Source organism: Corythoichthys intestinalis, chromosome 14 (assembly GCF_030265065.1).
Source record: "Corythoichthys intestinalis isolate RoL2023-P3 chromosome 14, ASM3026506v1, whole genome shotgun sequence".
In the NCBI taxonomy this organism is placed as follows: Eukaryota; Metazoa; Chordata; class Actinopteri; order Syngnathiformes; family Syngnathidae; genus Corythoichthys; species Corythoichthys intestinalis.
The window spans coordinates 43,746,946-43,761,722 of record NC_080408.1 but is presented as its reverse complement, the minus strand read 5'-3'; the positions used below and the strand labels follow the sequence as shown (position 1 = coordinate 43,761,722).

The window sequence follows — 14,777 nt, the reverse complement described above, 5'->3', positions numbered from 1 at the left end:
TACGTTTAACAAATATGGATAAAAGATTGGAGGAATATATAATAAAAATAGTATTAAAAAATACTAAATATAAAAAATTAAATTGGAAAAAATACAGTATAATGAGAAAGTTCTGAAACAAATGATAAAAAAAAAAAAAAATTAGATAAAAAAATTAAAAATGTAAAATAAATCCTGCTTTTTGATTAATTAAAAAAAATCTTATTTAATTTTCAATTTCTATTAATTTTTAATGACTTTTTTTCTAAGAATTTTCCCATATTCTGTTGTAATTGTTATTTTATTATTATTATTTCACTATTTTTATGTACTTTTAATGCATTCCTGCAACGTTTATTGTATTTATATTTGTTAGATGTAAACTCAGGAATCAAAGGTTTAACTCATTCACTACCAATGACGGCCATTGACGTCCAATCTATCCTCCCAGATCAACGTCCAATCTATCCTCCCAGATCAATAGATTGGACGTCTATGTCCGTCAATGTCAGCCGGTATAACATATTAAACACCAAATTCCTTTGAAAATGAATCGAAGTTATACATTGATTGACGTCTCGGGTAGCCAATCACAAGCGAGGACGCTCCTCTATAAAAATCCCTCCTCTTTCCACCACCACACGCAGAGAGCTTGCGCCCAGTGTGGACTTGAGACAAGACAAGCAACAAGACTGCAACATATTACGTGGAAAAGACTTCCGGTGTGACAGCTGACTCGCATTAAAAGGTAAGCAAAGTTCAAAGTTGACTATTTCACCTCGAGTTACGAACTTTTTTTATGCCTTTTTTTGGGAGGGGGGAGTCTTCACTTTCTGAACTGTACAGTATTTAATTTTCAAAAACTGATTCCTGTGATGGACTCGTTTTACTAACATACGTGAGGAAGATTTATTTAACAAAAACGAACGCAAATAAGGTAGTATAACCACGTAATTAATTTCAGCCAATCGTTTAAGAAGAGTATTATTTTTAAAAAGTTACATAAGGCAAAACAGTAAGAATAAAATGACATTTGTTTTTTAAACAAATCTATGCAAAATGTTTGGACATTTAGGAGCCTATACCTATATCATCCAAGTCCAATCCCAACTTTAGTTTTACGTGTTGGGTTGATGAATGACGTCAGTTGATAGTGTTTTAATGATATTCAATTACGCAGATGCAGTTTAAAAAGACAGCTGACAAAAAGTGCTTAACACAGATTAAAAATCACACAAGAGTAAATACAAGCATGCATTAAAATGAATTATTATTAAAAAAAAAAAAAATAGAGAGCCAGTTGATTTCAAACAGTGTTAAATGTATTATGTTTATTCGAATGCAAAAAGATTTGCAAATGACTGAAATGTGTGATTTTTTATGTAAAACCACTTCTCTGGGGTAATTTTAGTATTTCATTATTATTTAAAATTAATTTTCCAAAAATGACTCTAGAAAATCATTTATTGATTCTTAAGCGGAGGATGAAACATTTGGGGAAAAAAGATGACTCTTGAAAATCATTTATTGATTCTTAAGTGGAGGATGAAACATTTGAAATTGACACATCATTTAATGATAATTGCCCATACGTTTTGTTATTTTTATGTGTTCCTTACACAAATGGAAGGGGGGGGGCATCCCATTTTAATGACTTAGAAATAGCAACCCGTACAAAAAAAAAAAATAAAAAAAAATAATAATTCAACTTGACATCTAAATTGTGGAGGATTGATTATTGGACTTAACATCTTTAATATCATAAACAACTTTTGTGTTCGAATTTCAAATATGAGGTTATAGTCAGAAATGTAATGTTTAAATAAAATTCCAAATATTAACATTAATTCATTCACTGCCATGGACAGTGATAGACGTCCAATCTATTTTGGACATCTGTCGACGTCCATGGCAGCCGATAGTTAAACGAAAATGGGGTCCTGGCCCCTTGCGAGCCCCTAACAGCTTGTCCGGCCCCCGAGGGCTGCACGCCGCTATCAAATTCCATTTGTCCTCATTTATCCGGATCAAAAGCCTTGCACTGTACATGCCAATTTCCATAATGACAATTTGCTAATCGAAGCATTGAGCTGCCTGCAGGAGGCCCCCGCAGGCAACGCCTGCATGCAGCAGCCTTCTCACTATCACAATATGAGCACATCGCGGCCCTCCGTCCAAAAAAGTGAGTCCGTTCGATCCAGGAGTTTGCACAATACAGTCACCCAAAGTCCATTTAAATAGTAAAAGGCCCGTGCATGTGTCAGCTTTGATGATAAATGGAGGCCCTCGCAGTCGAAACCTATTTGCACTTCCATTAGACGGCGAGCCAAATGGGGATCAACATGCATATTTTTACCCGCAGAGAAGCCATACATCTCCGCCAAAACGCTGCCCGGGGGCGATGGGATAAGAGGCCGCCAGAGAGGGGAGACGAGGAGGGGTGGGGTTGGGGGGGTGCATGGGACTTGCGGGGGCACTCAAATCAAATACTTGAGGGAGGAAAGTAAATGTTTAGCGAAGCACCTTCTGTCCCGGCGAATTAAACTATTCCCCGCTGCCATCTGATCACATTCATCAGTTTCTACTGCGCACGCACACACACAGTCCGCATTTAAGTTCCATGCACAGCAATAAAAGAAAAGTTCATTCAACTGACTATACATTAAATAGGAGGGTGTGCATAATGCAAAACTGTCGTTTAAAAAAGTCATACAGGTGCTGGGATTACTAAAAAATGACGTATTTGCAGGATCATAAGAGCATATATGAAATGTGAGCTGTTTTGTTATTATTCCTCTATAAAAATGAGAAAAAATATGTAATTTAGAATAACAAAAAATACAGCAGTGATACCGATAATAAACACATAGCTGTTAATTTATTGTAAAATTACCAGGTAAAAAGAGTTGTAAGGAAATCATGTCTTTTAAAAAAATATATATATTTCTACAGTACATTTTTATATGAATGCGTATAGCGTATATATACACGTGTACGTGTATATAAGATTTTTTTTAACCCAAATACAGTTCCCACTATGAAAGCTGCATCGAAGTTTTGTTCTTTGATTATATATTTTCATAAATTTTATGTGTGTAAATATCTTCACGTATACGTGATTTAAAAACAAAACAAAGATCCATCTCCCAGTACGATGCCCTTTAACCGAAAAATCGGTTATGATAATAAATATGTTATAACTAATAAAATAAACAGTGTTAAATTAATTCACATGTCAATCTAGGATGATTTTATTGTTCAAATAATTACAAGAAAAAAATTAGAAAGTTGCATTGGATTTCATCTGATTGAGTTGGCAACTGTATATAAAAATTATGAGTATTCTATTATAAAACTATATAGAAAAATAACCAAACGGGGAAAATGGTACTAGATTTCACAAGAACCAGGAAAATATTTGATCGTGTGTGGGCCCCTCTCAGTCTTATGGCTAATAATACTAATATTAATACATATCTAATCGTGCCCTCGAGCGGCCCATCTAACACGTCAGGCCCCTGAATGACAACTCCAAAACTCTAGCCTTGGATTGGATGGTGTGCTGCCCTAAAATCAAGCATCTGAAGATGATCATTTGTGTAACGACCTTAAAGGCATCACCCATAGCGAATCATTTTTTTAAATTAATCAACGCCTTTTTAAAGCAAATCTTTTCAACAGGGATTTGGCTTCTAGGGATCCCATTCATGAATAAGGCATCCGTCACGGTTCATTACGGCAACGAGTGGTAATTGCCCCCAATTAAAACCCTTTTGTATAATTAATGGAACGAGCAGAGCGATAATTGGATGTTAATGGATAACACGTTAGACATTAACACGCGGGTGGGCTTCCGGTGACGTCATTTATTCATACACAAAACGATTATTTTTTTCTTGCAGCATGCAGCACTACGGCGTGAACGGCTACTCGCTGCATGCCATGAACTCCCTGAGCGCCATGTACAACCTTCACCAGCAGGCGGCGCAACAGGCGCAGCACGCTCCCGACTACAGGCCCTCCGTGCACGCGCTCACCTTGGCGGAGAGACTCGCTGGTAATTGAGTACACGATGTAAAGATAATTCATATGCACATTTATGCATATACACTCACTGTTTACCTCCTTGGCTGTCATTGAGGCTGATAGACGTCCAACCCATGTAGAACTGGGCGGGGTTGTCAGCGATCCCTGCCAACCCTCCCAGTCACAATTGATTGGACGTCGATCGCTATCAATGGAAGTGAAACAATCAGCGTGCATGCGCAATAAAAGTCGCCGTGTTTTGTCTTCCAACGGCTGCGCATTTCAAGACATCATCCTGGAGGCTCGTTACGGCTCTCAGCACCGCAAACAGCGTCGGAGCCGCACGGCCTTCACCGCCCAGCAGCTGGAGGCCCTGGAGAAGACCTTCCAGAAGACGCACTACCCCGACGTTGTGATGAGGGAGCGGCTGGCCATGTGCACTAACCTGCCCGAAGCTCGTGTGCAGGTACGAGGCCTATAAAACACATTTCATTGAGTGAAGTGTACGGAAATTCACTAGTTTTTTTTGCATTTACATTGTTTCCTATACCCATATGACTACGAATTTTAAACAACAAAACCTGTATAAGTACGACACAAACAGAAATAAAATGACCAAATTTTGGTATGCAGATCCCACGAAATAGAAAGGTTTATTTATTTTTAAAGCAAATAAACTTTCCCTCGACTTTGCTGTTTTATATTCCCCCCCAAAATAGAATATTAAAAAAAGTTGAATATCATGAAAAGTGTATTTATTCCCACCATAACCGGTTAATGACATTTTTGCATACTTTTCAAAACAAAACAAAATAGAATATAATTGAATTACAATATATAGGGAAAGTTGATAAGTTATGGAAATAATAAGTACCTGCATACACTTCACAATAAAATCATAAGTGCACCGTGACTTTAAATGTTGATTAATAAAAGATTGATCTTATGCCTTGTTTAGTTATATCTGAAGTAAGGCGTAGGTTTGGTCACACCATTGGTAGGGACGACTATAACAACATAACCTGCATAACACTTTTTGCTGGGGGCTGGGCATTAATAAGACCAAACAGATTGGATGAACAGAGGTCAGGCCTACATTTCTCACGAATATGAACCGAATTAATTGATAGGCTAAATTATCAATGCAAAAATAAATCTGTATTGACTAACTTTCATGTGTACTGGCTCAGGTTACACACCTCTTGATTCAAACCTGTGTTTTCAAAAACTGCTTAAAAAAAAAAAAAAAAAAAAAAAAAAAAAGCATTTTGAAAACTTCAGAAACTAACTAAACCTATACATGGAACTACATCTTAGCCCTTCACCACAAAAGTAATACATTGTTTTATTCGGTTTTGTCTTTCATCTTCTTCTCCCTTATTTTCATCTCTAAAATACAATGAGCATTTATGGGGGGGGGGGGGGGGTTTCTAAATCGGATTACCTCAATTATGACTAATGTATGGTTATCTGAAAAAATGTCTGCATAGGCTGTAAATATAAATATTTTTTTAAATAATGTTTGAAATAAACAAAAACATCTTTATTAATAAATAAATGCACTAATAGGTATTTGGTTTCAAAAGTGTAAATAAGTGGACCGGCACATTCAGCAAGTGAAAAGAGGTAAATGTAACTCTGAACATAATGAAAATAAATAATTCACTTAATAATGGTAGGGTCAATTCTATACCTATACAACATATTGTCAGACAATCTAAATTGCCTATATACCTGAACTCATTATGTAATGCAAATAAGGTTGCTTAAAAGTTGGTGGGGACAATTTGAGCATCCTGAAAAGTTGGTAGTGTTATGTCCCTACCGTCCCTATTTAAACCTACGCCCTTGAAAGTATGCTATTTTTCCATTCAGGCAATACTGATACTACATTAGAACTTTTTTTTTTTTTTTTTTTAAATAAAAATAAGTGCACCCGCCATCTGAAGTTTTATAGGAAGTAGGTCCTATATGAACTTACTGAAAGGTGCTTCTATAAAAATGTAATTGCATGACTTGGTTTTGAAGCCCTGTATTGATCTTTTTTGAATGTTCAGAAACAATTTAGGAATTTTATGTTGAATGATCGTTTAAATACTTGATAGTCAGATAGCAACGCAACACAAATAATTTATAAGACTGTGATATGTTTGCATTTAGAATGCAGGTTTTGTATTCATATTCAAGCATATCTTTGAACAGTGCACGATGACTTTTAATATCTATGACTTGATGTTAAACTGTTCAAAAATCTGAAGTCACATTTTGTGAAGCAGCATAGTGTCTATATAATACATTGTGAATTTGTGTTGAATGCGAATGAGGATTATGCAATTAAACATTTTATAGCCTGGAGGAATATAGATTTCTTACATAATAATTAAAATTTTAAGAGACGCGGGGCCACTGATACCACAAAACTTTCAAAAATCAATAAATGAATCCTAACAAGATATATAGTCTAAAACCATCAGACTAAATTGTCTTGTACTGCGATCTTCAAAAAAAAAAAAAAAAAAAATGTGTACATGGATTTCATTTTAGTAGTTAATTAGTTTTATGAATACAGATTTGATATAACACTTTTCGGTCTTGGATAGAAATCAAAATTGCACAGGAAAATGCAAATTCTTTTATTATGTCTCATCATCCCTTTTAGGTTTGGTTCAAGAACCGCAGAGCCAAGTTCCGTAAGAAGCAACGCAGCCTCCAGAAGGAACAACTGCAGAAACAGAAGGAGACAAGCGCTGAAGGAGGGGCCGAGAAGGAGGCCACCACCGCAGGCTCCGCCACCGTCATCCCAGACTCCCACTTACCTCCGTCCACCTCCGCCTCTCTGGAGACAGAGTGTCCGACTGTCCCGCTGGACATGGAACTTAATGTCACGTCGGCAGAGCAGTCTGGCAGCGAGTCTGCAGCGGAGGATAATGGCACGGATAAGGAGGAAGACAGTAAATGTCAACGAGAGGAGATGGAGAGTGAGAGAGCGGGGACACCGGGAGATGTTTCTTCACCTTGCAGAAGACTCAGCCCTAAACCAGGTGGGAACACATAACTATAATAATCTTGCTGATGGGTACATGTAAAAGGTAGCGGTCGGCTTGAACAAAGCCGACTTTAACTGCAACTAATCAACAACGATTTTCTCATTCCCTTTAAATGTGCTGTGTTCACATTATTTGAATACTCGGGTATGAATCACAAATTTATTGACAATACGATATTAATTCTTTGTCATTACTAAGTATTCGATTCAAGGGCTTTTGATCATTTATTGTGATAAATCCACAGTTGATGGTTACTTTTCACATAAAGCAACAACAAAAAAATACAACGCTGACGTTTGTGACAATTTTGTAGAAGCATTTCAGACATCTAAATCAAAACCATTCTTTTTGAACAAAACATCTAAAAGACATCAATTGATGCTTTAGCATTTCGATCGATTTCATTGGATTGTTGCTGTGTATCGATCCAGATCAGATGTTTACCCAAACTGAATTAGACCATAAGCATTTTTGCTCAAAAGACCGGTTTAACTTAGGCATTATTTCCATGGAACTGCATTCAAGGTATGATTGGAAAATACAGCAAAAATCAAATGCGACCCTGATAAACATGAAAGTTCAGCAAAATATTTTGTTAATCTAGAGTGCTTGCATTACACATATGTGACCATTTTTGCAGCGTCATTGCCTCGTTGGCTACCTTAACACCGCAAATTACGCATAGTAGTAGTAAAACCCTTGCTCTTGTGTAAGATCTTTTCCTTGGACGGATGCCAAAGTTTGACTTTTCTTTGCAAAAAAGGTCTCCAGTAACTTTTTAATGTGTTCACTGGTCTTTGGTTTTTTTTTTGTTTTTTTTTTTTGGGGGGGGGGGGGGGGGGGGGGGGGAGTAACCTATCATGTGACTGAGATGAGTGTAAAGAGGCATCAGAGAATGATTTTTTTTTTTTTTTTTTTTCAAAATAAAAGACCTTTCAGATTTACTCTCCCAGTAACATGCCTCACATGAATGACCATCTTTCAGTGGTATTGACACCACTAGACGGCCAATCCATTCAACCAGGGGTCGCTGCTAACCCTCCCAGTTCGGATGGTTTGGACATCTATCGCCGTCAATGGCATCTATTGAGTTAATCTTAAACAATAAATAGACACAGGAACCATGTAAGTTTTTTATATACCTTCACTAAAACAAACAAACAAACAAACAAAAAACTAAATTAACACAACTTTAAAACAACAGTAATGAGGTAAATATAAGTTGTAGTTTTTAAATGAACAATGCTACATTTCTCAAAAATTTTGATATGGTAAAAAATAGAGACAGGAATGATGTTTATTATTTTATCCTTGCACTGAAAGAAACAAAATTAATTTGACAAAACTAAAGTAAACATATAATTACATTTTCTAAATTACCAAAACTACATGAAATTACATTTTGAAATTACAGTATTTTCCGCACTATAAGGTACATCGGACTATGAGGCGCACCTTTAATTAATTGCCTATTTTAAAGCAGTTTTCATATATAGGGCGCACCGCATTATAAGGTGCAGTACCAGTCGTAGTAGTAGTAGTAGTAGTTATACATCCACTAGATGGAGCTGCCCTAATGAGAATGTCATGTCAGAATTAACCAATATTAATCCATATATAAGAAGCAAAATAGAAAATTGGAGGCTCTTAGGTGCGCCTACGGCCTATACTTCTGCGTTGCGATGACGGCGTAGCGATGGCGTAGACCCTAGGTCGTCAACGAGCATTCAAAGTTCTGCATCAAGGGAACGTGTTGCTCTGTAATTCACCGCAAAGCTACTAGAAGGGTGTTGCATTGTGTTTGTGCTGTTTTGGGGGACTCTTGTTGAATTCCTTGAGTTTTCCTCCGGTTAGACAACAATGGTTACGGAGATGGAATGCTTGAATGTGGATCCTCCGCTCATCAGCATTGAACAACAAATGTTGATCATACAAATGTTGAGGCGCAGGCGATGCAGATGACTGTTGCGGAGGTGGTCTGTCCGACTGTTGATGCCGCACAGAGACTCGCAGTCACATTACGAATTTTAGCATTGGGTGGAAGCCAGCAAGCTCCGTTGTCCGGCATTTTGTTCGATTTCTTTGCTGTGTCCTACAACCAGCCAGTGGGAAGTCATAGATTTCTGGCAGCTATGGAACTTACCAAACTGCATTGGAAGCCTTGATGGTAAACAAGTTATCATCAAAGCACCAAGGCACCCTCAATCAGTGATGATGTATCAAGTGTGTGAAATGTCTGTTGTTGAAAATTAAAAATCAACACAACTCTTTTTGTCACCAAACCACCATGCTTTATTCTTGATATACTTGAAGAGTAAAATGTAAATAAGTCACAGACTCACAGCAAACATATGTACAAAATAAATGACAAAGTTCACCGACCAAAAATACGACATAAAGTGATAAAAAGCTGGCAGTCAACCGCAGCTTCTCGATGCTGGCTGGCTGGGTCACCGCTTCGTGTGGCCATTCGCTTCAGAACACACACATACTTGTCTCAGAGTTTCTTCCATTTTTTAATGCTTTCACTGACCTCCAGCCCCGTATTTTCAGCAATCTCCTTCCTCGACGAAACATTGTACAGCTGGCCTTGCGGACCTCTTTGATGATCCTCTCGTCGGCTTGGTCCATTTTTGAGTGTAGCACAAGAATGTTTGTAAATGGCGGTGATTTCGCACTGAACCAGATACAACAGTTTAAGCGGACCAATCACAGTCCATTTGGGTCACGTCACCACACGTTGGTGTGATGCGTAGTCAGGATTTTGTGGAGGTGCACGTCAGGCTACGGTTGAGGGTCGTAAATCGGGTCTGCCTTGACGGTGTAAGTCCGCCGCAGAAGCGTAAAACAGCCTTTATACTGCAGTAAGGAATATACAATAATTAAATGGCAATTGACCAGCATGCACCTTTACATGATTTGACAATTCTGCAGTCCTAGCAGTTCAAATGCTTTGGATGTTTTATCTTTTCTGTATTTTTCTAAAAAGTCTCCCCTCCACTTTTACAGACTCTCCTCTGGTCTCTCCATCCGTTACTCCTTCCTCGTCAAGCAGTGGCATGGGCGGCGCCGGCGGTCCCCTCTCCCAGAACCACTCATACTCCTCATCCCCCCTCAGCTTGTTTCGCCTGCAGGAGCAGTTCCGCCAGCATATGGCTGCCACCAACAACCTGGTGCACTACCCTGCTTTCGACCTGGCCGCCCCCTCTTCCCTGCCCTACCTGGGAATGAATGTCAACATGCCCCCAGCACCGCTGGGCAGCTTGCCGTGCCAGTCTTACTACCAGTCGCTGTCCCATCACGCCCAGCAGGTGTGGAATAGCCCGCTTCTGCAGGCGTCGACTGCGGGCGGACTGAGCAACCACAACAGCAAGACCACCAGCATCGAGAACCTGCGGTTGAGGGCCAAACAGCACGCAGCCTCCTTGGGATTGGACACCTTGTCTAACTAAGAGTTTCAAGTAGCTGGAAACTTTATCCTGTGTCAAAAGCAACATTTCTAGTAGAAAAAAAAAAGGACCTTTCTTGCCTAAGTGAAGAAGCGTTGATGACTCCTACTTTGAACTCAAGATGAGGAAAGAATATGAGAAATGAACACACGTTTTAAGAAAAGTTATAGACCATAACGTGGTGTGTACAAGAATAATGTGAACATATGAGGCACTTTTGAGGGATCTGGCATGGTGACCACAAGGTTCAAGTTGTGGAGCCCTACACATGAGATAACACTGGGCAACAATATGAAAAAGACGAAAATCTCTGGTTTAGGTTTGACAGCTGTTTATAAAACATTTTTGGGTGCAGAATCTAAATGTGATCTCAGTTTTTCTCTATCGCGTCATTTTTTTCTTTACTGTTGACCAGTTTGTTCTATAACACATGTAAACAACTAGCCATATCTCTTGTAAGACGTAGTGTTAAAGTAACATTGCACTTGTAGTTGCTTTTTACATTTCATTGTGTGTCAGTATTAGATAATTTTTTGGGTTGGGTGGGGGGGGAAGCATGTATTAAGTACAGTGTTTTTCATGAAGGAACCCTATGATTAAAAAAAAGACATGATGGGAAAATACTCTGGATTACGCACTCAGAAATGTTAAAACATTTTGTAGACCTAACTCAACAGAAAAAGTATCGGTGCAATTTTTCTTGATTGATTTTTGGTTAGGAACACAAAGTTTCTACCACAATCACAGAACATGCATTTGTGGCCTTGAAATACATTAGTTTTTTTTAAATAAATAGGCATTACGTGTGCACTATACAGTTGTTTGTGGCTGCAGAATACTCATTTTTGATGACAAAATACAATTCTGTGACCAAAAGTATGTTAACAGAATAAAATTTCAATCAATTTGATTGGATACCTACACCCCTGATAGTTACATTTTGATAAAAACAAATTTATGACCCTAGAACAAGCAAAATACTAACTTGTAGCAACAAAAAACTAATTTCTGATAGTTATACCAAGAACAAAATACTCATTGGTGGTCATATAGCGATGGGATTTTAATAGTATTTTATGCGCACATGTTGATATTTTTTTCGTTCACTCTGCCTATGATGTGGTCACAGTTAAATTTCCCTGCCATGCCATGTGTAGGGCTCTATAAAAGGAGGTGTCTGAACTGTTGCAACGTCCACAACACATACTGTATGCAAGACGTGAAATCATGCCATGTCGTCCTCAATGGAGTTACAAATTGTGACTAATTTACCAGTTTAATGGGCAGTGATATGCCGCTTTGTACAAAGACTGGCTTGATAATTACTATGATTTCAATGATTAAATTCTCAATTTAATTACATTTAGCCCAAGGGCGTTTGAAGTAATGAACATGTATATCGTTTAAAACGCGATTGACGTCCAATTAATTTGAATTGGAACTGTACCCCTTCCCAGTTCATATGTAATGGACGTCTATTGCCGTCAAAGAGTCCATAGGGGAAACATGCTGCTCTTCAATGAAAGCACTTCTGACGTTGGCTGAAAGTTCATTGGCAATAGAAAGTCACCAGATTAGAGAGGGGAAAAAAACATGCACATTATTTTAATATGTGAAATGTAAAATTTAAATGTTTACGAATAAGGTAATTGTAAAGTATTCTACTGTTGTATAATGAATGATTTTAGCTATAAGATTGTATTTACTCATTCTATTCCTCTTGGATGAATCAGTTTATTTTCTGGTTCTGCAATTTGAAGTGGGCTGTTTCACTGTTATTGTTTGCCCCTGTCTTTGTCCACAACTTGGTCCAGTGGTTTGTGGTAAGTAGATAATGATGTCAAATGTAGAGGATATGTTTCCTTTCCTCTGCCGAAACAGTAGGTGTAGTGTTGTCGTAAAATATCTACGAATAAAAAAAACTGCTTGAAAATGTTTGCATTGGAAACTCGCTTGCTTACATTCTTTTCACTTAAAATCAAAAGTGATCCGTTTATCAATTATATGGAAATAAACAACCATGTAGCTGCAGGCAAAAACAAATTGAAGATTGACAACAATTCCGATTTTCTGCTCCCTAGCGGAAAAAAAGGGGTGACCAAGAAATTCATTAACACAGGGAAGATAAAAGGATGTACAGAAATCCAAATTTAAAACAAGAAAAACACAAATAATAATCTACTGACAAGTGCAGGCGCAAAAGGGAATTATTAAAAATGAGCAATATAATCTGGAAAATAAAAATCGGTAAGAGGGAGCCGTAAGCCGTCCCCAATGAATAAGCAGGCCATTATCCTGAAGAATGACGGCCTGGGGCGGTGATTATGCTGCTATTATATCTTTAACAGCATGGTTTGTCAAAACGCACACACACCCACCCTGCTGCTAACCACACACACACACGCACTCAAAGGCAGCACTGGGACATACTTGCTCTTCCTACTAGGATTTCAACAAACGATTATTTTGATAGTTGATTAATCACCATTTATTTTTTTGCTATGAGTCAACTAATCGGTTTAGATATAAATTATGTAATTTACTGGCGCATTACTCTGGTCTTACAATTTTAACTGGAAATGTGCATTGGAAGCAAAAACTACGCAATGAGAAAAGTGGACCTAGCAATACAAACTATGTTTTTAAATACAGTGGTACCTCTACATACGAATTTAATTCGTTCCAGGACCTAGTTTGTATGGCGAAATGGTCGTATGTCGAGCGGGATTTTCGAAAAATCTACGCTAAATCCTTTATAAATCCTGCAGATACAATCACAAACCGTAATTACACAAAACAAATAAATTATAAACCAAAATCATAATAATAATAATATTAATAATAATAATAATTAATAAAAATAATAATGTAACAAATCAGGTTGTAATCTGGTAGTTGTGTTTTGCATGCTGTTGCTGGACGCAGCATGTGGCTGACAAGAGGGTGAGAGAGGTGCAGAAGAGTGGGAACTTTTTACTCTGTAAAAACTGTTGCTGACGTCAGCTACGGCGGACAGTAGCCGTTGTGTTGCACAAGTTCTGAATTAAATGATTAAAAACCTGGCGAACCTGGCGACTTCTTTGCCGATGTTACAGTAATAATAATTGTCACCTTAATTTATAAAGACTGGCGAACGGAGGTCAGAGGAGGACCAACAAGATTGTGGACATATTCCAGCCGTATTGTCACTGACACGCACACCACGCTCATATTTAAAAAAAAAAAAAATCATTTTCATCTTAATTTCAATGGTGAGCAACACTCTTTTCCTTTTTTCTCTATCTGCACTCACCTTCTTGGGACACACATTGATTTCTCACACAAGAAAATCTGCTGCAGTCTTGCGGGGAAACTATGAAATTGCAATGGTGTTGTAAATTGTCGTATTTCGAGCATGTCGTCAAACAGTGGGGCAAATAAGTATTTAGTCAACCACCAATTGTGCAAGTTCTCTTACTTGAAAAGATTAGAGAGGTCTGTAATTGTCAACATGGGTAAACCTCAACCATGAGAGACAGAATGTGGAAAAATAAAAACAGAAAATCACACGGTTTGATTTTTAAAGAATTTATTTCCAAGTTAGAGTGGAAAATAAGTACTTGGTCACCTACAAACAAGCAAGATTTCTGGCTGTCAAAGAGGTCTAACTTCTTCTAACGAGGTCGAACGAGGCTCCACTCGTTACCTGTATTAATGGCACGTGTTTTAACTCATTATCGGCATAAAAGAAACCTGTCCACAACCTCAGTCAGTCACACTCCAAACTCCACTACGGCCAAGACCAAAGAGCTGTCGAAGGACACCAGAGACAAAATTGTAGACCTGCAGCAGGCTGGGAAGACTGAGTCTGCAATAGGTAAAACGCTTGGTGTGAAGAAATCAACTGTGGGACCAATTATTAGAAAATGGAAGACATACAAGACCACTAATAATCTCCCTTGATCTGGGGCTCCATGCAAGATCTCACCCCCGTGGCGTCAATATAACAAAAACGGTGAGCAAAAATCCCAGAACCACACGGGGGAACCTAGTGAATGACCTACAGAGGGCTGGGACCACAGTAACAAAGGCTACTATCAGTAACACAATGTGCCGCCAGGGACTCAAATCCTGCACTGCCAGACGTGTCCCCCTGCTGAAGAAAGTACACGTCCAGGCCCAGCTGCGGTTCGCTAGAGAGCATTTGGATGATCCAGAAGAGGACTGGGAGAATGTGTTATGGTCAGATGTAGAGCTGTCCCGACTAGTCGACATAGTCAACGTCATCGATGACGTA

At 38.3% G+C, this 14,777-nt stretch overlaps 1 protein-coding gene across 2 annotated transcripts; it reads left to right on the top strand.

Moving 5' to 3' along the window:
- The first annotated feature begins 628 nt into the window (after positions 1-628).
- On the top strand, positions 629-11,037 carry dmbx1a (diencephalon/mesencephalon homeobox 1a). 2 transcript variants are annotated; one of them, XM_057856463.1, is made up of 5 exons: positions 629-727; positions 3,882-4,036; positions 4,293-4,471; positions 6,665-7,046; positions 10,062-11,037. In XM_057856463.1, exons 2-5 carry the CDS (start codon positions 3,883-3,885, stop codon positions 10,502-10,504), a joined length of 1,158 nt encoding a protein of 385 aa, XP_057712446.1. In that variant the 5' UTR covers positions 629-727; position 3,882; the 3' UTR covers positions 10,505-11,037. The 2 variants fall into 2 exon arrangements, with proteins under 2 accessions (XP_057712446.1, XP_057712445.1); XM_057856462.1 differs by lacking the exons at positions 629-727; positions 3,882-4,036 and having other exon boundaries at positions 4,061-4,471.
- Positions 11,038-14,777: the final 3,740 nt, after the last annotated feature.

Bases quoted from the DNA above. Each gene is read 5' to 3' on its own strand.
- dmbx1a (XM_057856462.1), top strand. From the start codon at position 4,079: ATGCATATACACTCACTGTTTACCTCCTTGGCTGTCATTGAGGCTGAT. The intron at 4,472-6,664 runs GTACGAGGCCTA...CATCCCTTTTAG, and splicing joins TGCCCGAAGCTCGTGTGCAG to GTTTGGTTCAAGAACCGCAG. The intron at 7,047-10,061 runs GTGGGAACACAT...CCACTTTTACAG, and splicing joins AAGACTCAGCCCTAAACCAG to ACTCTCCTCTGGTCTCTCCA.